Here is a 25,910-nt window from a genome sequence, read left to right as displayed (position 1 = left end):
TCATGTTTTACTTTCATTATTATAATCTGAAGTATTATCATATTACTGTCATTAAATGATCCATTTAATTCAATTTAATTTGCTTGTGTCCGTGTATCTGTTGTGGGTCGAGTACAACCCGTGTGCCACCGTCCTTTACCGACATTTCTTTCCCGCATGCGCATTAATCTCTGAGAGGCTCAGCTGTAAGCCTCCAAAGGAGAACTGTTTGGCCATCTGCCCAAGATGGCCGACTGGTGGCCATTTTGTTACTTAAATGTGTCCTCAACCATTTCTCAGACATGCATGGTCCGATTTTGCTCAAACTTGGCCCAAGCACAGTGCACGATGGCATACATATGCACCTCCCTTTATTTTGCAATCTGATCAAAGATGGCTGACTGGTAGACTGGTGGCCATTTTAGTTGTACATCAATATGGGCTAACCCATTAATTAACCTCGTGCAGCAAAATTACAAAAAATTGTGGCTATGATATTTAATGTCTATTTAGCTTATTCTAATTAACATGGGGATATGGAGGGAATAAACACAAGACAGCAGAGAGAGTGTGTTTGTGTGTGTGTGTGTGAGAGTGTGAGAGTGTGAGAGTGTGAGAGTGTGAGAGTGTGAGAGTGTGAGAGAGTGTGAGAGTGTGAGAGTGTGAGAGTGTGAGAGTGTGAGAGTGTGAGAGTGTGAGAGTGTGAGAGTGTGAGAGTGTGAGAGTGTGAGAGTGTGAGAGTGTGAGAGTGTGAGAGTGAGAGAGTGAGAGAGTGAGAGAGTGTGAGAGTGTGAGAGTGTGAGAGAGTGTGAGAGAGTGTGAGAGAGTGTGAGAGTGTGAGAGAGAGTGAGAGAGAGAGAGAGAGAGAGAGAGAGAGAGAGAGAGAGAGAGAGAGAGAGAGAGAGAGAGAGAGAGAGAAACATGCATGGGAGTTCCCCTGCATGATATGAAGGCCTCGTCAGAAGAGCCAATCTGCCTCCTTTTCCTTTAATCTGTGTGTGAGTCTGGCCATTGGGTGGACCTTGCTTGAGAGCAGTCTTTCTGGAGGGTAGACCTTCTTGGAGGGCAGACAATCACCGTTCGCATTGCATGACTCCCATCTGTGAATGTGTCAGTCAAAAGACGCGGACCTCTGCCGATCTTTCCCTTTTATCAAGTCATGCCTCACACTCATTGGCCCCACGATGTTCCCTTTTACCGACAGTGTTATGCCTCACGCTCATTAACCCTCAATGCCCAAAATTCAGACACTGTTTGATCTTCAGCAATGGTGAGGCCCATTGGCCTGGGGAAACCCACCTGCTCTCCCATGCCATGATCTTCCTGCTTGAAATCGCTGCTTGGGCCTACTGGCTGTGCCGAAACCAGGTACTCTTTCTAAAGCAGTGAAATTACACGATGGGAGAGATAGGGGAGGCCAGAGGGATTTTCCTTCTAACACACGACCTCTAATTCTAATTTATTTGTTTGTTTGTTTGTATATCACGTTGAGGCTCGTGTAAGAGCTAACACACAACATAAAACAAGGCAGGAGACAAGAGGAGTGGGAGAGGGAAGAAGCACACAATAGTGGAGAACAGAGACAATAGGAGATCTGTGGAAGGGAGAAGGATGGGATTTGAGAGACAATTACCATGTACACGGGGTAAACACGATGGATACTACAAGGACTTTCAGGAAGGAAAGCAGGGAATTTGAAGGAGGTGGGTTTGGGGTGGATTAACGGGGGTAGAAAAGATCATGGTTTTGGATGGGGGACGATAAGAGATGGTGGTGATTGAATTGGGGGATTACAATACAACTAAATGGACACGTAATTCTAAGTCCAACAACGAGCTAGCTCTCATTAATCTCTTTAATCCGCTACAGGGCACTAATGCAACAGTTTGGACACTGAGATTTATTGTTTTGGATGCAAGTGGAATTGCACACAACTATTATTTTATCAAAATCTTGCACAGTTTGTCCCCTTTAATAGTGCCATCAGACAATGATACTCACACCAGGGTGGGCAACTCGAGTTTTCTTTTTCCCTTTCTCCCTAGAGCAATGAAGGCCTTACAAAGAGGCTATGGAGTCAAAATTTCCTTTGTGAATCATATTTAATTGATGGATATTTTTGGGCGATGTGAACCAGATTTGCCAACGTCAGAATACATACAACTCCTTGGCCAAGGCCAAGGACATATACAACTCATCTTTGTAATTGCTTTTGCAGAGTGACTCAGACTCATGAAAGAAAACATGAAAGACATGGAACATCAGGACAGAACGCTGAATAAGGTGTCAAAACCTGAGTTTTTTAAACCACTCAACACCTTGAGGATAACTCGCATATGCGTTTTATTTACATTTGACATTTTCAATGCTTGGAAATGTTTTTAAAAGTTCTTTGCAATGGAAAAGTGATACACGGAAAACACTGCGACATGCACGAGATGAAGGCCCGGAGTAAAGTGGAGACCCTCACCTTCTCCAAGAGCGACAAGGGCATCGTGGCGAGAAGCCGCATGCACCGTAAGGGTGTGAAACAAGATCCACAATGAACATGGGTATCCTCTTAGGTTGGGCTTTGAGCCCTGACATCCCACAAACTTTACTTCTGTTGGGAAGTAGGTATTTGGTATCTGTGGGTAGGACCAGAGACACAAGAACGAGATCAACAGGTGACCACAAGTCTTTACAAATCCTACTATCTGCTTTAGGTTGCAAATTCAAGCTTGTGACTGATACCTTTAATGGTATTTCATACTATATATATATATATATATATATATATATATATATATATATATATATATATATATATATATATATATATATATATATATATATATATATATATATATATATGTATATATATATATATATGTATATATATATATATATATATATATATATATATGTATGTATAAATATATATATATATATATATATGAGGCCCCACCGGGCGTAGTGGCGTGCGCCTGTAATCCGGCTACTTGGAGGCTTGGGTTGAAGGATCGCTTGAGGACGGGAGCTCTGCGCTGGGCCGCGCTATGAGAGGTTGTAGGGCAGCCCAGTCATGGAGAAACCCAATCCTTATCCCTGTGTTGTAAGAGGCGACTAGGGTTGCGTCAGGAAGGGCATCCGGCGTAAAACCTGTGCCAAATCAGTAAGTGGATCATAACAGATGATCCATTGTGGCGACCCCTAACGGGAGCAGCCGAAAGAAGAAGAAGAATATATATGAGGCCCCGCGAGGAGGAGTGATGTAAGCGACATTTTAAATGATATGATGATGATAGGCTCGGATGATAGGGTAAGGGTTAAAATAGTGCTATCTGGCATTAACTCCAAAATGACCGATGTGTCCCTTACATCACTCCTCCTCGCGGCACCTGATTTACATATATAATTTGAGAAATGACTGAGTGTTTGTTTGTTTGTGAGTTTATAGGTGTGGTTGTGAGGTGTTTTTTTTTACCCCACACATGTGAAGTGAAAAGTGGGGTTTACCAATTGGTTCATGTCTGTCCGTCCATGTGTATGTCTCATCAGTTTATGATAGAGGAAGAGCTCATTTAAATCAAATGTTATATTTTGAACATGAATAGGAAGACAACTTTGTCATTTTACTGTATATTGGCTCGGAATTTGTCCCGATCGCATGCGCAGGAAGGAGTGCGATAATAATTATAATGTGTCTAATTTCATTTTTAATTTAACTCCTGGCAATTAAACAAAATTGAAAATCATTCCAAACAGGACACTTACTGTTTTTAAGGCCATTATAAAGGACACATACAACAGGCACGAATCACTAATGTAACGTGTTAAATAGGGTGGTGTAATTTCCGCTGGAGAAAACGGCGTTAAAACCCGGAATTGATTTATTTTTATGCTTTTAAACCTCTAAATCTTTATTTAAATTAAATTGTACACTTGAAGACTGTGGAACACAAATCGCCTTCATATTTCCAAGAACTATGCAATATATCGACACACACTACATGGCCAAAAGTATGTGGACATCTCTTCTAATTAGTGGATTCGGCTATTTCAGCCACACCCATTGCTGACATAAAATCAAGCACACAGCCATGCAATTTCCATAGACAAACATTGGCAGTGGAAGAGGCCGTATTGAAGAGCGCAGTGACTTTCAACGTGGCACCGTCATAGGATGCCACATTTCCAACAAGTCAATTCATCAAATTTCTGCCCTGCTGGAGCTGCCCTGGTCAACTGCAAGTGCTGTTATTGTGAAGTGGAAACGTCTCGGAGCAACAACAGCTCAGCCATAAGGTGATAGGCCACACAAGCTCACAGAACTGGACGCTGAGTGCTGAAGCGTGTAGCGTGGAAAAAGTGTCTGTCGTCGGTTGCAACACACACTACCGAGTTCCAAACTGACTGGAAGCAACGTCACCACAAACACTGTTCGTTGAGAGCTTCATGAAATGGATTTCCATGGCCGAGCAGCCGCACACAAGCCGAATATCACCATGTGCAATGCCAAGCATCAGCTGGAGTGGTGTGAAGCTCACCGTCATTGGATTCTGGAGCAGTGGAAATGCGTTCTCTGGAGTGATGAATAATGCTTCACCATCTGGCAGTCCGACGGACGAATCTGGGTTTGGCGGATGTCAGGAGAACACGACCTGCCCGAATGCATAGTGCCAACTGTAAAGTTTGGTGGAGGAGGAATAATGGTCTGGGGCTGTTTTTCATGGTTTGGACTGGGCCCCTTAGTTCCAGTGAAGGGAAATCTTAACGCCACAGCAAACCATGACAGTCTCGATGATTCTGTACTTCCAATTTTGTGGCGAACAATTTGGAGAAGGCCCTTTCCTGTTTCAGCATGGCAATGCCCCCGTGCACAAAGCGAGGTCCATACAGAAATGGTTTGTTGATATCGGCATGGAAGAACTTGACTGGCCTGCACAGAGCCCTGACCTCAACACCATTGAAGACCTTTGGAATGAATTGGAACGCTTACTGTGAGCCAGACCTAATCACCCGACCTCACTAATGCTTTTGTGGCTGAATGGGAGCAAATCCCCGCAGCAATGTTCCAAGATCACATGGAAAGCCTTCCCAGAAGAGTGGAGGCTGTTATCGCAGCAAAGGGAAGACCAACTCCATATTAATGCCCATGATTTTGGAATGAGATGTTGAACGAGCAGGTGTCCACATACTTTTGACCATGTAGTGCATATTGTTGCTGTTTCATAAAACTGGCACTCCTCTGAGGCAATGGCACACAACATAAAGCAATCCCAAGGCAGTTATTTCATTCGTATGCGTTTAGTTCATCCTTTCCATACGTCTCGTGGGTAAATGGGAAATATGCGTTGCGTTGGGCATTTTGTGAGGTCTTCAATCTCTTCTTTCTTTTATTTAACCCCTTTACTTTGCTTTACTCTATCTCTTACACAAGCCACATAAGTACACATGCAGAACAGTAACGGTTCCAGGAATGTGAAGCACAGCAAGGTTCCGTTGCAAACGTGTGCCAATTTCCATTCAAACTGCGCACCAAAATCCAACTACCGCCTCACCTCAGACCTTCATTATGCTCACCACAATGTTACAATGCTCACCATAACCACTCCACACGTCTCCTAAAAAACCCCAAAACAACCACACCTTCAGCACAAAAGCCACGGTTATGAACACTTCCTCCAATCACTTCGCCGTAACGCCATATTTACAACCACTTCTCCCAATCTCTTCCCACAAACGCCACAAGGTTTCTCTCACCTCTCTATAACCGCCAAAAATGCCATCAGCCCCTTGGACAATTACCACAGTCCCGGAAGATGCCAAAGAAGCAAGGATTATAAGAATCGGGGTGTTTCGGCATGGAACTCAAAGCGCAATCATGCGCTGGGATTCGTTTGAAGACGTGCGGAGAGCGCCGAGGAATCCCTAAATGGCCACGCTTGAATGGAGTCCAGCACACGTTCAGGGCCAGAGAGTGCTCCCAATAACTCTCGCCCCAGGTTCATCTCGGAGCTCCGATGCATGGCAAGGTCCAAGAGCGAATGGGGCCATTTTCAATTCCGAAGCCTGGCGGGGCGTGGCTACGGCGTGGGGTGACTGCTGTGCACCAATAGGGGAGCTCGGAAATGCCTACAGCGTCATTTGATCCAATTTTTAGCTCCTCCCTTGCACAAGGCCCATAAAAGGAGCAATTTGGCTTACAATCAGCAGATATCGGGGGACTGTGGCAGACTTCACTTCTCTTCACTTCTCGAGACGGCCATATGAGAGCTCTCCAGCATCTGAGTGAATCTCACCACAAGGAGAGGGTGGAACAGCTGAATGAGGAAATTGTGGTGGAGCAAGCGATTACCAGAACGGGACGGGACCACCCCGGGGTCATCGACGCTCAGTGTTCGGCTGCACCCAACATTTACAGAATCTTACACAACTCCGTTAAGGCCTTTCTCTTACACATCTTCTCCCCCATCTATCTCTTGTCCACTGTGGATGCACAAGAACAATCGGCGAGGGGAAGTCCCAAACAACCGTTTTTTTTTCAGTGATCCAACTGACTCACACCCCTCTAAAACTTTCCCTTACACCACACCGTACTACACTCGCACCTCTCACTTCCACACCGAAGACACCTTCAGTTTTACTCCCTTCTTTCCCCTTCATAAGCATTTGGGTTTGCTGGTCCACCGACTGTGCCAGGTACCATGAGGTCGCTAGTCCTCAACTGCCTCTTATCTCTGGGGGGGGGTGAGAGAAAGAGCGAAGAGAGCGAAAGAGCGAGAGAGAGGTTTGAGAGAGAGAGGTTTGAGAGAGAGAGAGAGAGAGAGAGAGAGAGAGAGAGAGAGAGAGAGAGAGAGAGAGAGAGAGAGAGAGAGAGAGAGAGAGAGAGAGAGAGTTTGAGAGAGAGAGAGGTTTGAGAGAGAGAGAGGTTTGAGAGAGAGAGGTTTGAGAGAGAGGTTTGAGAGAGAGAGAGAGAGAGAGAGAGAGAGAGAGAGAGAGAGAGAGAGAGAGAGAGAGAGAGAGAGAGAGAGAGAGAGAGAGAGAGAGAGAGAGAGAGAGAGAGAGAGAGAGAGAGAGAGAGAGAGAGAGAGAGAGAGAGAGAGAGAGAGAGAGAGAGAGAGAGAGAGAGAGAGAGAGAGAGAGAGAGAGAGGTTTGAGAGAGAGAGGTTTGAGAGAGAGAGGTTTGAGAGAGAGTGGTTTGAGAGAGAGTGGTTTGAGAGAGAGAGAGAGAGAGAGAGAGAGAGAGAGAGAGAGAGAGAGAGAGAGAGAGAGAGAGAGAGAGAGAGAGAGAGAGAGAGAGAGACAGAGACAGAGACAGAGACAGAGACAGAGACAGAGACAGAGACAGAGAGAGGGGGGGTTTGAGAGAGAGAGAGAGAGAGAGAGAGAGAGAGAGAGAGAGAGAGAGAGAGAGAGAGAGAGAGAGAGAGAGAGAGAGAGAGAGAGAGAGAGAGAGAGGTTTGAGAGAGAGAGAGAGGTTTGAGAGAGAGAGAGAGAGAGGTTTGAGAGAGAGAGAGGTTTGAGAGAGAGAGAGAGGTTTGAGAGAGAGAGAGAGAGAGAGAGAGAGAGAGAGAGAGAGAGAGAGAGAGAGAGAGAGAGAGAGAGAGAGAGAGAGATGGTGTCCTGATCTCTTCTGTGTCAATAAATTCCATGAGCTGAGGCCATGTACATATATAACAAAAACAATTTGACAGGAGAACACTGAAAAATAAAAGAAAACTTCAGTGATATCCAGTTTGGAAAAGCTTTTCACAGAAATGTGTCTGAGAGAGTCTTTCTGAAAGCGACAGCAGATGCAGCGAATGAGCATGTTGCAGAACAGGACAACATTAAAGCAATTTTCAAGATGGCCAGAATTTTGGGATCAGTGACAGCAACTAAATGTTGGAAGGGATGGAACTTTTGAGGATCCCTTTTAGAAACAGATGACCACGTACCTACTAAGTTGTGTTCCTTTTTTAAGATGGCTCTTGGTAGGACCAAAGACTTGTATTGATAACAAGGACCAAAATGATCGGATTCACAAAGACGTGGTCACCATTTCTGATGTGATCATGAATACTTTCAAATCTAATAGAGAAGTAAGACACACCCCCAAGACATGCCACACAACTTTACACTCTCACAGAGAATGGCCCCTGAAGCTTGGTATGGGCATTACAGTTTACCAGTCCACTCAAAGCAGACTTGTTGATAATCTACACTCTTTTGGGCTAAGTGTCGACTACTCCATAGTCCTGTGCCTGGAAACACAACTTGCTGAAACAATAGTTGCCAAAACCACCGATGAAGGATTGTACATCCCACCAGGACGACAAAAAGGCCACTTCATATATTTGCTACAGACAATTCGGATTCAATGAGGACAGGCCAAATGGAAAGGACACAACCCATGCAATAGCTACTGCAGTGTTCCACCAGGAGTTTGATGGTGACAACACCAGCTGTCATTGCATCACAAACTTCAAGAAAGTACTTTCACGTCCCAACAAATCAACCACTTTTTTATTAAAATACATTGTCGAGGCTCGTACAAGAGCTAACACACAGAACATACAAGAAGGGGAGCAGGAGACAAGAGGGGCAGGAGAGAGAATCTCAAAACAGTGGGGAACAGAGACACAAGGAGATCTGTGGAATGGAGAGAGATGGGGTGGGGCACATGGGGTAAACAAGATGAATACCACAAGCACTTTCAGGAAGGAAAACAGGGAATTTGAAGGAGGTGCGTTTTGGGTGGATTAACGGGGGTAAAAAATATCGTGATTTTGGATGGGAGAAGATAAGACATGGTGGTGAACAGCTGTTTTGAAGACTTGGATGGAAGAGTCGGATTGAAGAAACTGTGGAGTTTGTTCCAGAGGCAGGAAAAAAAAAGAGGAATGAAAGAATGAAGGTGAGTAGTGATTGTTGATTTTAGTAATTTCACAAGAAAGAGGTTTTTGGCAGACCTTCAGCACCCTGCAGAAATATAGAGGGGGAGGTGGGGGGGGGCAAGGATGGAGAGCAGATGGCAGAAGACTAAAAGATCACCGACCTGCCTGTGGTGAGAGAGTGAGAGACCCAAAGACTGAGCTTCATCGTGGGAGATACCAATAATCCTAAATGCCTTGGTTTCCAGTGTGAAGTCGAGCGAGATGTGAGGCAGCAGCACAAGCTCAGAGGGGAGAGCAGTACTCCATCTGGCTGCAGACCAAAGCTTTGTATGTGGTCAGGAGCTCAGGTGGGCCGAGGAAGGACTTGGCAACTGGCTTTTTTTCTTTTTTTTTTTGTATACCTTGTCGAAGCTCGTGTGAGAGCTAACACACAACGCACATCAAGGGGGACATGAGACAAGAGGGGAGGGAGTGGGAAGGACAAAACAGTGGGGAACAGAGACATTAGAAGATCTGTGGAAGGGAGAGGGATGGGACGGGGAACATGGGGAATAGAAGATGGACATTACAGGGACTTTCAGGAATGAAAGCAGGGAATTTGAAGGAGATGGGCTTGGATGGATTATCGGGGTAGAAAAGATCGAGGATTTGGATGGGGGATGATAAGAGGTGGTGGTGAACAGCTGTTTTGCAGGCCTGGAGGGAAGAATGGGAATGAATGGAGTGAGGGAGTTTATTCCAAAGGTGGGAAAAAAGAGGAATGAAAGAGTGAAGATGAGCAGTGATTCGTGATTTTGGTAGTTTTACCAGAAGGGGGTTGTTGGCGGACCTTGAGCGCCCTGCGGAAATATAGTGGGGACAAATCACAGAGAGAGCAGGGGGTGGGGGGGGGCGAGGCTGGAGAGGAGACGGTAGAAGACAGAAAGACCACCGACCAACCTGCGGGGAATGAGTGAGAGGCCCAAAGACTCAGCCTCATTGCGGGAGATCCCAATGATCCGAGATGCCTTGGTTTCCACAGCGTGAAGCCGAGAAAGGTGGGAGGCAGGAGCACCAGCCCAGAGGGGAGATCAGTACTCCATCAGGCTGCAGACAAAAGCTTTGTAAGTGGTCAGGCGCTCAGGTGGGCCGAGGAAGGACTTTGCACAACGGAGGATTCCCAGTCAGCGACTGGCTTTGGAGGCGAGGTTTGAAATGTGGCTTTCCCAGGAAAGGTCATGGCAGATAGTGAGACCCAGAAGCTTTAAAGAAAGGACTTCTTCCAGAGGATTGTTGAGAAAGTGGATGGGTTTTCTAAATGGTCCTTTCGAAGAGACATAGTGAGAGTGAGAGATTTGTCCGGATTGAAAGACATGTTCCACATGTTGGACCAGTTTGTGAGTTTATCCAGATCTGCAGTTAGCGAAGAAGCTGATGCTTGCCGGTCTGAGGGATGACCGATGGTACGGCAGAGGGTGGAGTCGTCAGCAAAGAGATATAGAGGATTTTCCAGAGAGTCGGAGAGATCATTGATAAAAACCAAAAAAAGAACAGGGCCCAGAACGCTACCTTGAGGAACTCCAGCCTGGACGGGAAGAGAGGATGAAAGAACTCCATTTCGGGCCACACGGTGACTGTGACAGGAGAGGTAGTCTGCGAGCTATGAGTGGAGATGGCCTTGGATACCATAGGAAGAGAGTTTGGTGAGCAGGGCAGGGTGCCAGACTGTCAAAAGCACGTGATATGTCCAGGGATAAGGCTCGGATTTCCTGTCGAGCATTGAGGACTTCCATCCATTGTTGGGAGAGCAGAAGCAGCATATCCAGGGTAGAGTGACCTGGTCTGAAACCAAATTGATGATCAGAAATCAATCCATTGGAGAAGAGGAAGGATTTGATGTCTGAAGCGATGATGGATTCCATAACCTTGCTGATGATTGGGAGAAGGCTGATTGGTCTGTCGTTGCAGGGATCTGTTTTTGCACCTTTTTGTGCAGGGCAGTGATGTTTGCTGATTTCCAAGCAGATGGCAGATAACATTGAGCAAATGAGAGGGTGAATAGAACAGAGAGCGGGTGAGCAAGAGCAGAAGAGCAGGCTTTGAGGACACATGGGCTGATGCCGTCTGGACCGGTTTCAGAATCTTGAGTCGAGGTTTGACAGCAAGCTCTCCACCTTGTCAGGAGAAAAGGACACAGAGTCCAGGGACAGTTGGGTGTGACTGGGTAAGGTGGGTAGAGAAAGTGATGGGTTTTGGACAAAAGATGCAGCTGCAAACACCGAGTTTAAGCATTCAGCTTTTTCACGTGCGGTATCAGCAGTGCGGCCTTTTGAGGTAAGGGAGGGGAACATACACCAGAAACAGATTTGATTAGACGCCACCAGGATTTTGAAGAGGGAGGGAGGTTTGAGAGTTCAGACTTGAGATGAGAAAGATGTTTTCTAGCTCCCCTGAGGTTAGATACACTCTTGTTCCGAGCTTTATGGAAGAAACTGAGATTGCCCTCAGTTGGGTTTGCTTTCCATGAGGCAAAGGCAAGTTGTTTCAGGACAACTGCCTCACCACAAGCTTCAGTGAACCAAAGGCGGGAGGAAGGGTAGGACAACTGAAGACGAGAGGGGATAAATCTGTACATGAGGGAGAGCAAGTTTCTTTGAAAAAATTCCCAGGATGAGTTGATGTTGGAGAAAGTAGTGATAGGAAACTAGTCTATAAGTTTGAGGGCTGCTTGGAGACCCTGCCAGTCGGCTTGAGTGAAATGCCAGACTCGACGGCGGTGAGGTGGTTCTCTGATAATAGCCGGAGAGATGTCCACTTTGACAAGGACGTGGTCAGAAGAACCGATTGGAGCGGAGAAAGAGCAGCGGATATTGTTCGGGAAGTTTGTCACAATCAGATCTAGAAGAGATGGAGTATCAGAAGGATCCAGAAGAGAGTATTGGTTGAGATCCATGTAAGGAAGTTGACCGATTGAGTCAGTCCCAATGAGTCGCAGAAAGCTTTTGCTGAGGTGCCATGACAGGTGAGAGAGGTACCCACACCTAGCCAACTGGCATGATGACAATTGAAGTCGCCACATATGAGGAAGAGAGAGTTTGGATGAGAAGATAGAAGTTGGTCCATGTTTTCAGATAGTGAGGTGTATATGGAGTCATCACTGTAAGGTGGACGGTACAGTACACATATAAACATGAGGTTGGAGTGGAGGGGAAGCCGTAGCCAGAGGTATTCCTGGGGGTGTGGGGGAGTGAGGGCAGTGCATGGAGAGTGAGGAATAGAGTCTTTGATGAAGAGAGCAACTCCTCCACCAGGACGAGGCTCAGGTCTGTCATACCGGAGGAGGGAGTAACCACGGAGAGATATTTGGGGGAGGAAAGTTTCTGTTCGGCAGATTATGTCTGGTTTGTCAGTGGCAATCTGAATGGAAAGATCTTAAAGGTTTGAGCGAAGGCCCCGGATATTTGAGGTCCACACTTTTAATGAAGAGGGAGGGGATGAGGCTTTGGGTGCAGGGGGTGGAGGGGGGGAGGGGGAGGGTAGGACAAGGGATGAGGGGTAGGTAAGGAGGGTTGTTGAAAGAGTGTGGGGGATTGCAGAATAGCTAGTGGAGGGCGCCGGATGAGGAGGAGAAAAGCCTCTCTGGTACTGGGGGACATGGGGGACAAGAGAGGGGGAAGAAGGCTGTTGAGGATTTGAGGAGGTGGAGTGAAGAGAAGGAGGTGAGAGGGCAGTGGAAGGAGGCAGCTTTGTGGAAGAGAGGAGGGGGGCAACTTTGAGAAGGATGAGTGAGGGGGATGAATGGTGGGAGAAAGTTGAGGGGGGAGTTTTTGAGAGAGGTGAGAAGGAGGCTTGGAGGGAGAAGAGTAGGATGGTTGCTTTGAGAGTGAGGGGTGAGAGGGCTGAGTTGGCACTGAAGTTGGAAAAAAAAGAATGGTTGATGGAAAGTGAACATTCATAGCAAACTGGGGTTTTTAAAACTTAGGTCAGAGATGCGATTTAACACAATTCTTGATGGATGCAATAAAAGCAAATTCAGAGAATGGAGAGAAGAAGCGCTGTAACAGTTGGATTTTTTTAAGCAAGGTTATGAAGGAAAGGTCGAATTGAGAGCAGTCTGTTTCAATCGTAGAAGAGTAGTGCATTATGATATAGTGAAGAGTACCACACGTGTGAAAGAGGAAGATGAAGCATGATAAGATATCGTTTTTATTATTATTATTATTATTATTATTATTATTATTATTCATGTTTGAGAGAGTTTTCAACAGATTAGGTCATGGAAGTGTTGTAGAAAAAAAAAATCGAGGAAGAAGAAGAAGAAGAAGAAGAAGAAGAAGAAGAAGAAGAAGAAAAATCGAGAGCCGTGAGTGAGGAAGGAGAAAGATTGCGGTTTTTTTTTTTTGTGCGTTTTTGTTTTTGATTTAAGGTAAGAAATGGAGTGATTAATTGGGAGGGATGGGGGACGTTAAGAAAGTGGGGAAGATAGAAATTGAAGGTAATGGGGGGAAAAAAACAAAACACGATCGTACCGTTAGGCCTCAAGCCTCAAGGGTAGGCCTCAAGGGTCCGGCATGACAAAGTCGACAAAATCTCACAAAATAACACGATTTTTGAAACAAAACCGAACTAGGAACATACAGTAACATGTAAGTGAGAGAATAAACAGTTAAAACGGGACAGATAACGACCGGAAACTTAACTTTGAGATCGTCAGCAGAGAGCCCTGAAGGAGGCCTGTTGACGTTCCAAACCCGGAACCGGAAGTCTTGTGGCCGTCGGCTTTGGGGACTAACTTGGAAATGTGGCCTTCCAAGGAAAGATCATTGCAGAAAGCAAGACCCAGAAGCTTGAATGAACGGACTTCTTCCAGAGGATTGTTAAGAAAGTAGATGGGGGGAGGGATTTTCCAGACGGTCCTTTTGGAGAGACATAGTGAGAATGAGATTTGTCAGGGTTGAAAGACATGTTCCAAGTGTTGGACAAACTTGTGATTTTATCCAGATCTGCAAAGAGTGAAGAAGCTGCTGCTTGCTGATCTGAAGGAAGAAATATGGTACGGCAGAGGGTGGAGTCATCAGCAAAGAGATAAAGAGGATTTTTCCTCCAGATTAAAACCAGAAAAAGAACAGGGCCCAGAACACTGCTTTGAAGAACTCCAGCCTGGACAGGAAGAGGAGATGAGAGCGAGCCATTAAGAGCCATGCGTTGACTGCGACAGGAGAGGAAGTCTGCAAGTCATGAGTGGAGATTGCCTTGGACACCATGAGACGAGAGTTTGGTGAGCAGGGCAGGGTGCAAGACCGTATCGAAGGCACGTGGTATGTCTCGGGAGATCGCTCTGATCTCATGTCTGGCATTGAGGACCTCCATCCATTGTTGGAAAGCAGAAGCAGCATATCCAGGGTAGAGTGACCTGGTCAAAATCCAAATTGATGATCGGAAATCAAGCCATTGGAGAAGAGGAAGGATTTAATGTCTGAAGCGATGATAGATTCTGTTAAGCTTGCTGATGATTGGGAGAAGGCTGATTGGTCTGTAGTTGCAGGGATCTGTTTTTGCACCTTTTTTATGCAAAGTGGTAAAATTTGCTGATTTCGAAGCAGATGACCTTGAGTAAATGAGAGCGTGAATAGAACACAGAGAGGGTGAGCAAGAGCAGAGGAGTAGGTTTTTAGCACACATGGGCTGATGCTGTCCGGACCAGTTGTAGAATCTGAGTCGAGGTTTGATAGCAAGCTCTCCACGCTGTCAGGAGAAAAGGACACAGAGTCCAGGAAAAGGACACAGGGTGTGACTGGGTAAGGTGGGTACAGAAAGTGATGGGTCTTGGACACAAGATTTAGTAGCAAACACGGAGTTTAGGCAGTCAGCCTTTTCGCGTGCAGTGTCAGCTGTGAGGCCATTTGAGGTAAGGGAAGGGATGGAGGGGGAACATACACCAGAAACAGACTTAACCTGATGCCAACAGGATTTGGAGGAGGGAGACAGGTTTGAGAGTTCAGACTTGAGATTAGAAAGATGTTGTTTCATGCCTCTCCTGAGGGTAGACACACACTTGTTCATGCTGGCACTCATTTTGCTGACCTCGGAAGGATGACAGGCCGAGTTAACCCCACCTGGTATTAATTCAACAGCTGAGCGGGATTTGAACTCAGGACCCGAGGATCCCAAGCCCACCACTCCAACCATTAAGCCAACACCAGGCATACACACAAGGCCCTGGACGAATATGCCTAATGTGGATAACTAAATAGAGCGAAAGTTCAAAACCATCCTTTTAAATGAAGCTTATACACGTCTGATCGAAAACCCACTCATAATGAAATAATATTCAAAAAAAGAAAAACAGGAAAACATTTTTCGATGAAGGAAAGCGTTTTATAGTCCAGGTTTGAAAAAAACAAGAAGGGGTTGGGGAGAACAGGTGTTTGGAGAATAGGTGTGCGAGTGCGCATGTGTTATACAAGGATCAGGAACAGTGGAGTTCGACACAAACTTACTTCAAGAGAGTTGCTCAGCACATCATGAATGGCCTCGTATGGGACCTCCCTGAGAGGGTTTTTTTGGAACCAGTCAGACAGCATTTGGAGTGTCCTTCGAACAGGAAGTCTTCCGGGAAAGAGCTGCGACATAGGGATCAATATAAATAAATGTGCAACTAACCAATTCACTCATTTCTCTTCATGATTTGATCACAATCCGTGGGTCTTACCTTCACTAGGATAGTCACATAACGTTTAAGGGCTCTGAGGAAGTTGCCGCTGAGGACCGAATGCCTCGCTACCTCTACACTCAGAGAGTAATACAGAGCGGACTCCAGGTCTGACATGTACACGACGGAGCTGCAACACACACAGAAGCACCTGTTAGGTGGACACACAATGAGGACACAAAAATAAGTTTACAAAGGAACCATTAAACTTCACAAGAAGTTCAGAATTATTGCTTGATCCAAATTTCAGTTTTATGTTAACAACTACCCACTGAGAAAAAAAAAAAACTCGTTGAGGATCCAATGTGCTACTAATATCCTTTGTGGCATTCTGTGCAGCCAAACCACTGAACACTTCACGTTTTTTAGTTCAAGGCCAAATGCAAATATAAATCACCCAAAGTATCAGCACCTGTCAAAGTCCAACCAGGGAGGTGATGTGGCATTTGAGAGCACAGGGGTTGTGACGTTAAAAGGAACTTTTCTTTGAACACCGTACACCCGCCGCAGAGCGTAAGTGTACATCACACGGTTTTTCATATGTCTGTGGGATAAGATATGTGGTTCAAACAACAAAACTCCAGATTTAACCAGGAGATTGAGGACAGACACAGACACACACAAACATCTTTGTTTGCATCACAACTTACTAATCCCCATTACCACCCCCTCCCATTCATGTCAAAAATTAAATAAGACCGACATTCATAGTTAGCAAGGTGACAGATTAACATGCACATGTGGGTGTCAACTTCAGGTTCAAGGGAACCATTTTGAGTCCATCAATGCAAACTTTCAATGTTCAGGTCATTATAAAACATAGCAAAGTGTTGTGGGGCCGGGTCTCGGCGGCGAGCACCACGGCTCGAGGGAGCAGTGGAGTCGGCTCCACCGAACACCCGGTATTTAGGTCGTACTTTTCAGATAAATCCGAAAGGTCATGGGTCCCGTATCGGACCGAAGATCGCCAATAGGTCGACCACGTGGGATAGGGTCAATTGCCAATTTCAATATACCGAAATATCCACGTCGTTCAAACTACCGGGGAAATTTACCCTTGGCAGGATCTGCACGATCCGGGCAGTTACCGAGCCAGATCCGAGTCGTACCCCGAGCGGAGGGTACCAGATTCCTCCCGGGCCGATTGCTCGATTACGGCAGCAATGAGGCCTCCTAATTCCCGTTCGCAGCGCGGCAAACCAATGATAGAAAGGAAAAGGACGAGCTGGGACATTCAACAAAAGGGGAATATTTATTTACAACAATAATTGGGGAACGAGGGGAGAACGTAAGGGCAGAGTTATCCGACTAAGCAAGGCAAATAATGTACAACAAAAGCACTTAACAATTCCACTTATAGACGGGGCGCACAGACACACACACGCACACACAGATACCCAGAAAAAATGATGGCCACGACCGTTATTGATACCCCCAGCTCAGAGGGAATGTGAGCAGGAGGTAAGGATAACGTGCTGGCTACCTGGCCGCTTCGCGCGGCTCGATGTCCACACCTTCCCAGAGCTCCAATCGCCCAAAAGCACTGACTAGGGCAGCCGAACACAGAGGAGCCGAGATGAGGTGATCTCCCTTGAAGAGACAGTCGACCGCTCGCTGTAATGAGCCAGACGAGACACCTCCGATGCATGGGATGCAGTCCACTGCAGACCAGACAGAAGCACGCGATGCAGTCAGCGCAGACCAGACAGAAGCGCTTCGAGCCGACGGGACGCAATTATTCGTTCCTTCTTCTGTCCTTCCGGCCGCGGTCCTCTCGTCCGTGGCCTGCTCCCATTGGGTGGACGGCGTGTCGCGGCTCCGCCTTCTTGCCAATGACCGCCCCGGCTATGATCTGCTCGTCGCCCATTTGGCGGAAAATGACGCATACCCTTATTTGGCGCGCAGCCAAAGCGAAAGGCTTCGTGACCATATTTGGAATGGAATTCCATTCCAAAGGAATTCCGCACATGCCCGCATACCAGTCAGCGCGCGGAGAATGCCGAGAGCAGAGTGTTGTTGTTGTTGTTAAAACAAAGATGGGCGTAGTCGTCGTTGTTGTAAGTGATGTAAAAATCCTAACTATAAAATAACTCCACAGCGCACGTACAATTAATTCCCATTAGACTAGGGACGGGACCCGAACTAGAAACACGTACTTACCGATATAACTGATCTATAGGGCCTGGCTGTTGTGTGCAGTAAGCTTCCAAATTCGTAACAATAGGACTATGAAGTAGCACTGCAAGGCCAAACAATGAATCACAACAAACTTACTCACTATTCATGAACACACATCAATAAGTTAAACAAGGTGTTCAGAATAAAGAAAGAGTACTAAATTAAAAATAAAAATCGCAGATTTTCAGAACAGATTATTATTTATGGATTTACATTCTACCTCTACTCCCACCAACCCCAAAATAAAAACTACATAAAAACCCACAATGCTGCTAGTACAAAAACAAAAGAAAATCCACAAAAGAGAGCACACACATGTCATCAACATATAGGTGTTCAATCAAAACACCAGACCCTTAGCAAAGCATCGGTTAGATCTTGGTGGAGCCCCAGGGTCGATTGTGTTGGGCATCTTCCCCACCCTCCCCAAATTGACGAAGTGATATACAAGTACACACAAAGAAAGCAAATGGAGAAAAAGGAAATTCTGCCCATCGAACCCACGTCACGTCTCCATACAAATAGTTCCTGACACGTCTCTGCCCCATAAAGACAGTACGTGATGTGTACACACACACACACGACTTGATTGGCTGCACAACTTCACTCAGCAACTGCCATCACCCTCCTCCCCTACACCCCAACAGGCATAATTTTACATACCTACCCCATCCCCTCCACCCCCACTGCATATACACCCCCCCTCCGGGCGGGCATAATTATACCTATCTACCCCCACCCTGTCCCTGTGGAACACACAACTACCACCCAACAACAAAAAAAACTTTTATCCATCTATTTTGAAAACTGTTTAATATACATTTAATTTTATTGAAGTGGAAATTTAATTATCCCAATCCAACAGATAATTTTCATCGAAACCAGAAATACAAATCAAAACTTTCAACCACATTGCTTTCCTATTGTATGAGGAATAAAAACAAGTAATATTACAAGCCCCTTCCATTAAGCTCACTCCTGGAAATAAAATAAAATAAAATAAATCCTTTCAAGCCATGAGCCCGACCCGGTAATTTTTGGCCATCGGTACCATCAGAGGGGAATAATGCTCATCATAATTTTTGGCAGGGTATGCATCTCTACAGTCAGAAACTATGTGATAGCATTGCATTGGTGATAGCCTTTTGTGTGTTATTAGCTGTTAAGTAACCCCATACCAAAATAAACGTTTCTGAAACCGGCACAAGACAGAAGAAGACATTCTATTTAAAACTAATGGTTCTCTCTTATTATAGGATATATCTTCTTGAAAATTGTTAGGTACGTAAGCTCATGTTATTTACTTTTCAAAACAGTTGTTAAAACTAGCCGAGCATTTAGTGTTTGCAATTACAGACACTGATAGTCCAGTGCTGATACATTGCAGAACATGTGATTTTGTTTTCATAAAAAGTGGTACGGAAGTTTTTTGCCCATACCCTAATTTATGGATACCATGTTGAAATACGTGAATTTGAAGAGATTTAATCATAAACTAAAATAACAAAAGATATTTTAAGTTAGATGTACATTATAAATGTTATTGCTATTATTGTTACCCCACCCCCCCCCCCCCAAAAAGGAAAAATACCGCAAATCAAGGAAAATTTGTTACTTTTAGTTTATTTTTTGAAGGCGTATGAGATCGGTGAGCAAACCTACGCAACCTTTAAGGATGAGAGACTAGAGAGAGACCCACCAGCAAAGAAATTCCATGACCCAATGAAAACTAAGAAGCTGAAGACATTCAGCAATATGTGTAAGAAGAAAGAAGTGAAATCAAGTGGGGAGGTGACGATATTGAAGGCAGACAGATCTTTGTTTGGTCGCATCATAGTGATGGCACAAGGATGCAATCTCCAGATGGAGGATATCCTCTCTGATCCCGTTGGACCATTGCCCTGGCCCCTGTCCACACCAGATGGATTGCTGCGAAAGACCAACAAAGCTACTTTCGCCACAACTTTGCAGAAGAATGTGACAGTGGCAGAGCAACTCCCAGGTAACTCTGCTTCAGTGGTCGATGGGATAAACTTAGTCCAAAGAGTAAAGGGTGATCAAGTTACTTTTGGAGATGTTGCGACTACAGTTTTGTCTATGGCACTGAGTGAAGGAGCTGATAGTGATAGAATAGATGTTGGGTTTGACACATACAGGGAGAACTCTATCAAGAACAGTGAGAGATCACTATGAGGTGGAGAGGCTGGCCATTAGCTGCAAAGCATCACAGGCACATATATTGTGAGGCAGTGGAGGAAGTTCCTGAGCACAGTTAATAACAAGACCAGTCTCATTACCTTCTTAGTCGGTGAATGGAGGAAACCAGAATACAGAGAAAAGCTATAGGGGAAGGTTCTACATGCAACTGCGAATGACAAATGTTACAGAATCACATCTCAGGAGAGTGAGGAGGTGCCAGCTCTTCAGTGCCACCAGGAAGAAGCATATGGGTACCTACTTCTCCATGCTGCTTATGCAGCAAGAGAGGGCTATCAGACTGAAGTGATCTGCTCAGAGGACGCAGATGTCTTCATAATGTCCTTGGCTTTTCATGGCAAGATTTGAGTCCCACTGTTCCAGAAATGTGGAACTAGAGCACGGACGAGGCTCGTTGACATCATGAAGGTTGCTGCCACTGTTGGCATAGATGTCTGTATGGCTCTCATTGGGATGCATGCATATACAGGATGTGACACTGTCAGTGCGTTTGCAGGCAAAGGGAAGACAAGCACCTTGAAACTCTTGACCAGCAACAGGGAAACCCAGAACACATTCCTAGAGTTGGGTCATATATGGAACCTCTCCCGAGAATTGATGGACAAACGAGAGGGATTCACTTTCCTCCTCTATGCACCAAAGGCATCATCCACTCAGGTCAATTATCTCAAGTACGACCTATTATGTGCTCAGAAAGGTGAGATGGAGAGCCACCAGCTTCCACCATGCAGGGATTGCTTAGTGAAACATGCACAAAGAGCCAACTACCAGGCTGCAATATGGAGACGATGTCTTGAACAGGACCCGAAAGTACCAAGTCCTGTTGGCCGAGGATGGAAGATGGAGAAGGAAGGAGTTGAACAGTTGGTGGTGCACTGGATGGATGGTCAGCCAGCACCTGAGGTGGTCCTTGGTTTATTGGCCTGCAATTGTAAAAGGTAGTGTTCACTACCAAAATGTGTGTGTTTGTCAAACGGACTGAAATGCACTGATATGTGCAGACTGCCAGACTGTGAGAACCAGGCATCCATCTTTGAGTCAGACGATGGGGAAAGTTTAGATGAGGATATTGAACTACTCGATAATGATTATGATTTTTAAGTTCATCTTGAACATTTTATATCATTTACAATCAGTGCATATGATCAGAGATGTCTTAGAAACTATAAATGACCCGTCTTTGGTTCATAAGACAATATGTTTATCAGCAACACATTGGGCCTAGGTAATGGCCTTGTTAGTGTGGAACACCACATTTGTGTTTCTATTCTGTAGTTTTATGCCTCACAACAGAAAATTGTGTTTCATTTTCACCTTTGACTCATTCATCAGATTGCACATGATTAACCATCTTGCTAATGTCTTATCTTGCTAATGTAATCTTATCTTGCTAATGTCTTATTGGTTTATATTGTGTAATATGGGTGTTCGATACCTTCATATGTGCATTACTGAGTATCTAAATCCCTGAAATTTTGGATTTTTTGAGAAATTACAGGGAAGAAAACATTAATCTTGTTCATGAACATGCATTCATTTACCGTTTGATTCTTGGAAAGTAACCTTCAATAACAGGGAAAATATCATGACATTGACCAAACTACATAAATCCGTCCAAATGAGGTATTTTTTTCATTTGGGGGGTGGAGTAACATTGTCTGCAATACTGATCTTAATATACAACATACAAAAAATAAATTTAGATTTTTGGATTGCTTAATAAATTTGCTAAACACCCATGTAATTATATTGTTCCAGAACTTATATTTACTTTCCACAATAAATGATAGACAAATACTTTTCTAAAGGCCGTATGATTTATCACACAGGAAATAGACACTGATATATAAGTGTCACCAATGGCATACCTTTCAACCTAGGCATGCTTAGTACTTTTTGTTGAGAAGCAAATGATCCTTGCAAAAGGTGAGACAAATTTCAATATTAATGTTTGACTGATAAAAAAAAAATGTTGTTAAGTTGAAGTAGTACGTCTTACCTTGTACTGGCCATTTTGCACAAAGGCTTATTTAAGGGTTGGCATATAAATAGGGTGATAACACACAAAAAGCTACCACCAATGCAATGCTATCACATATTTTCTAACTCTCGGGTTGCATACCTTGCCAAAAATCACTGAGAATTATTCCTCCAAGATGGTACCGACCAACCCGATTGGCTCATGGACTATTCCACGAACCTCACAACTGTAAATAAAATATAACAAAATAAAATAAACCCCTTCCACGATCCTCGCGACTGTAAATAAAATAAAATAAACCCCTTCCATGATCTTCATTACAGGACATAAAACAAAATAAAATAAAATAAACCCCTTCCATGATCCTTATTACTGGAAATAAATTAAAATACAATAAAATGAACCCCTTCCATGATCCTAACGACTGTAAATAAAATAAAATTAAATAAACCCCTTCCATGATCCTTACGACTGTAAATAAAATATAGTAAAATAAACCCCTTCCACGATCCTAATGACTGTAAATAAAATAAAATAAAATAAACCCCTTCCATGATCCTCACGACTGTAAATAGAATAAAATACAATAAAATAAACCCCTTACACGGTCCTCACTACTGTAAATAAAATATAATAAAATAAACCCCTTCCATGATCTTCACTACTGGAAATAAAATCAAATAAATAAACCTCTTCCATGATCCTCACGCCTGTAAATAAAATAAAATATAATAAAATAAACGCCATTGGTTTATCAGCCACATAATTGGTGATAAGCACATCATGATGAAGCAGTTTTTAATCAACAACGGCCTTGGCCTCTCCTCCCACCCCTCCGATCCCCACCCTCCACTTTGTCCTTCCATCGATTAGGCTAAAGAGCAAAAAGTCAAGTGCCAGCATCAAATGAAGTGCAAGGGAAGGGGTAAGAGATCCAAAGAGCATGACCCTAAACAGAACCTGAACCCGAATGACCCCAAAGATGATGAATTACAATATTAATTTAACAGGTTCAGTTTGCCAATGCTCGAATAGATTCATTAAGGTGCCCAATGGCATGCCCTACTTGAGAGAAAAACGGAGTCAAGAATATAATTTAAAATAGCCTGACATGAACCCTTAACATATTAACAAAATAACTCGTTCTAATTTGAAAGACATGTTAAACATTATGATTCAAATAAGAATTATTTTTAAACAATTCTTCATATCAATGCACGCTATGTTTTGTTATTGAGAGGAAAAGAAGATGATGTCGGTTGTTGTGCTCACTTATATATTATTGATCAAAATTAAAACACAACATTTCAGGAGGTGAATGGCAGATTTCAAAAAAAATGGCCGGCCGGTTTAAAGCATACGGTTGTATTTGGAAACTTGAACCATTGCGATCGAGCACGACCACAGTCGGTAATGAGACGACGTTGAAGCGACGGGTCAGGGCAGTGTTGTTGCCGAGAGAACGACGCACGGTGATACCCTTGTAATGCATCAAGTCCAGCATAACCTGCATCACGAGTAGGGGCTCACAGTCAGTAATGCTCGATTCGGACATTTGATGCACTTTACTCATTGTTATCTTTTGGCATCAATTTTGATAATCAAAAATATTTACACCGCCGAGATCTGGAAATGCTTGATTATTGCAATCAAACAATGCTAAGAAAATTCCAATACAGGTGATGAAGGTCATAAATGAGTTAAGATTTACAGAGTGTTTAATGTATATACCATAATTTATCTTACTATTCTATGGTATCATTCTCTCAAACCTTATTTTGTCTTTCAAACAGACACAGTGGGATCTTGAGTCCCCATCAAATTAAGCTGAAGTAGAAATAAGAACAAGCCTGATGGAGTCGTGGTGGTGTCGGTGTATTCATTTGTTGCCCTGCTCGATTTTGGCTTCACGTGTGCAGTTCATTTCAAGAAGCGGAATAAAACATTAAGTATTAATAGTCAGGAGGCCCAATGCAGAATAGTGTACGACCCTGCTGATTCCATGTTAGAATAGTGCAACAGGTGTAAATTGACTGTCCAGACACACAGAAACGTGAATCAACTTGTTGCCAACTCTGGATATGGATAGTATGGCCGCCATGACAGTTTACAAAATGGTCGCCATTAAATACACTTTTCGTCATATTTCAGCCGCAAATTGACATGAAATTACAAAATTAGGGTCGATTTCCATGTTTTTGAGCATGCCTGAGCTGATGGGAGTATAGAAAAAAACATTACTCCATCCATTTTCTAAAAATAATATGACTTGTTTTTCACTATATTATTTTTAAAGAAATGTTCAGGCTCGAATTAGAATGTCTGATTATACAAACCACAATCAATGAATTTTACAACTTTGCTATAAAATGAACCTAAACTACATAACTGTGTGTTTTTCTGTTACCCAGGACTAACTGAAAAATGAAAGCCGCAAGATTTCTCACAGGGGGTTCAAGGGATCGAGAAGAAGAAGAGCATGTAGACTGGAATAAATGCTTTATTTGCCAGACAGTTCAAAAACTAGCAAGTCAACGCCACTTCGAAAGACTACAATCGTTGGTGTGAAAACTGTAGCTGAATGTTGCAAAGAAAGAGAGAAATATAATGACGCTAAATATGTTGACTCATTCTCAAGAATCAGAAAATATTCTGTACCGGAGCACGTCGAAAAGATTCAATGGCACAAATTCTGCTATAGTGACTTTACTCACGCACAAAAAATAGACAGACTGAAGACGAGGATTCAGCCACAATCTGTGACTTACACAGAAGAGATACCCACAACATCAGGTTCCTCAGAGAAATACCATGTCCCAAAGTCACTAAGATCCGCGCACAGCGCTATGGATTGGTGAAAATGCGCTTTCTGCCAGACTGACATTCCTGGAAAAGCTGGTGTCCTGACAAATGTTGAATTTGATCACACATAATCCAGGATGCTTAGTTTGGCCCAATTTGACCCCACCATGCGTCACAGGTTTGCAGGTGTTTCAGACTTGATGGCAGCTGAAGGTAAATATCACCTCAAGTGTTATGTTTCTTTTCGCAGAAAGTATAAAAAGGAGAGTGGAGAGAAAAACCAGTCTCCTGAAAGCATCTGTTTCAGAAATGTGATGAACCAGCTTGAGAAAGAGCTGCAGAAGGGACATGTGTTTACCCTGAAAAACATCTGGGAACACTACAGCATGCTGTTATTGAATGATTTTGGAATTGAGGCTGGAGCCTACAAAAGCTACAATTTCAAGCAGAAAGTGGAGGTTCACTTTGGTAGTGACAAGGTGACATTCGTGCAGCCATTGGATGTCACAAAACCCCTCATAGTTGCGTCCTCAACTGTGACAGTTTGCCATGAGAACCGCCGTGAATGATTTATCTGAAGAAGGTGAAAGTTCTGAAGAAGATGAATTGGCCCAGTGCAGTCTGCCTCATCATGAGAACGAAATCCTTAGCTGGATCTTCAGAGTGGGCATAAAGATTTACAGTGACGTAAAACACTCTCCAGGGCATAGCATTATCGGTGGATTGAACACAGAAAATGCAGAGCGAATTGTACCTGAAACCCTGTACATGCTTGTAAAGCTTCTTTGTGGTGGTGACAGCACTGACAAGATGGACAATGAAGAAGCGGATGAGACAGATACCAAGAACAAAGTTCTGAGCATCTGCCAAGACATTATTCATGTGGCTTCAGGAGGCAAAAAACTGACCCCCAAACACCTGGGCCTTGGCCTTGCTCTTCACCAGGCAACACGCTCAAAAGAACCACATCTACCTGCACCTGAGAACTGTGGGTGGGAACAGGTCGTCAAAGATGGCAACGAGACATTTCAGCCGCGACTCATGACTGCACAGCCTATTACTGCTTACTGTGTAGAACTGACGACATGCAAATGCCGTGGGTCATGCTCAACTCGACGGTGCAAATGTACACGGAATGGACTGCCTTGCACGAAAGCATGTGGATGCAAAGCCCTTTGTAGGAACCCGTTCAGTGTACAAG

General features: G+C 44.2%; 1 protein-coding gene across 3 annotated transcripts in view; it reads right to left on the bottom strand.

Moving 5' to 3' along the window:
• The window catches only part of LOC147013647 (sulfhydryl oxidase 1-like), a 52,866-nt gene that overhangs the window by 4,814 nt on the left and 22,142 nt on the right, over positions 1 to 25,910 (bottom strand). For 2 of the 3 annotated variants that reach the window (XM_085855717.1, XM_085855719.1), the window contains exons 6-10: positions 23,269 to 23,414; positions 15,944 to 16,075; positions 15,532 to 15,682; positions 15,320 to 15,442; positions 2,450 to 2,606 (exon numbers count right to left, since the gene is read on the bottom strand). In XM_085855717.1, the coding sequence (XP_085711843.1) occupies positions 2,450 to 2,606; positions 15,320 to 15,442; positions 15,532 to 15,682; positions 15,944 to 16,075; positions 23,269 to 23,414 (709 nt within the window). The remainder of the gene's footprint in view (positions 1 to 2,449; positions 2,607 to 15,319; positions 15,443 to 15,531; positions 15,683 to 15,943; positions 16,076 to 23,268; positions 23,415 to 25,910) is intronic. The other variant, XM_085855718.1, reaches the window with a different exon arrangement.

The sequence above is a fragment of the Eptatretus burgeri genome, chromosome 14, assembly GCF_056783735.1.
Source record: "Eptatretus burgeri isolate ZD-2024b chromosome 14, Ebu_testis_v1, whole genome shotgun sequence".
In the NCBI taxonomy this organism is placed as follows: Eukaryota; Metazoa; Chordata; class Myxini; order Myxiniformes; family Myxinidae; genus Eptatretus; species Eptatretus burgeri.
This window is presented reverse-complemented; position numbering and strand designations above follow the sequence as displayed.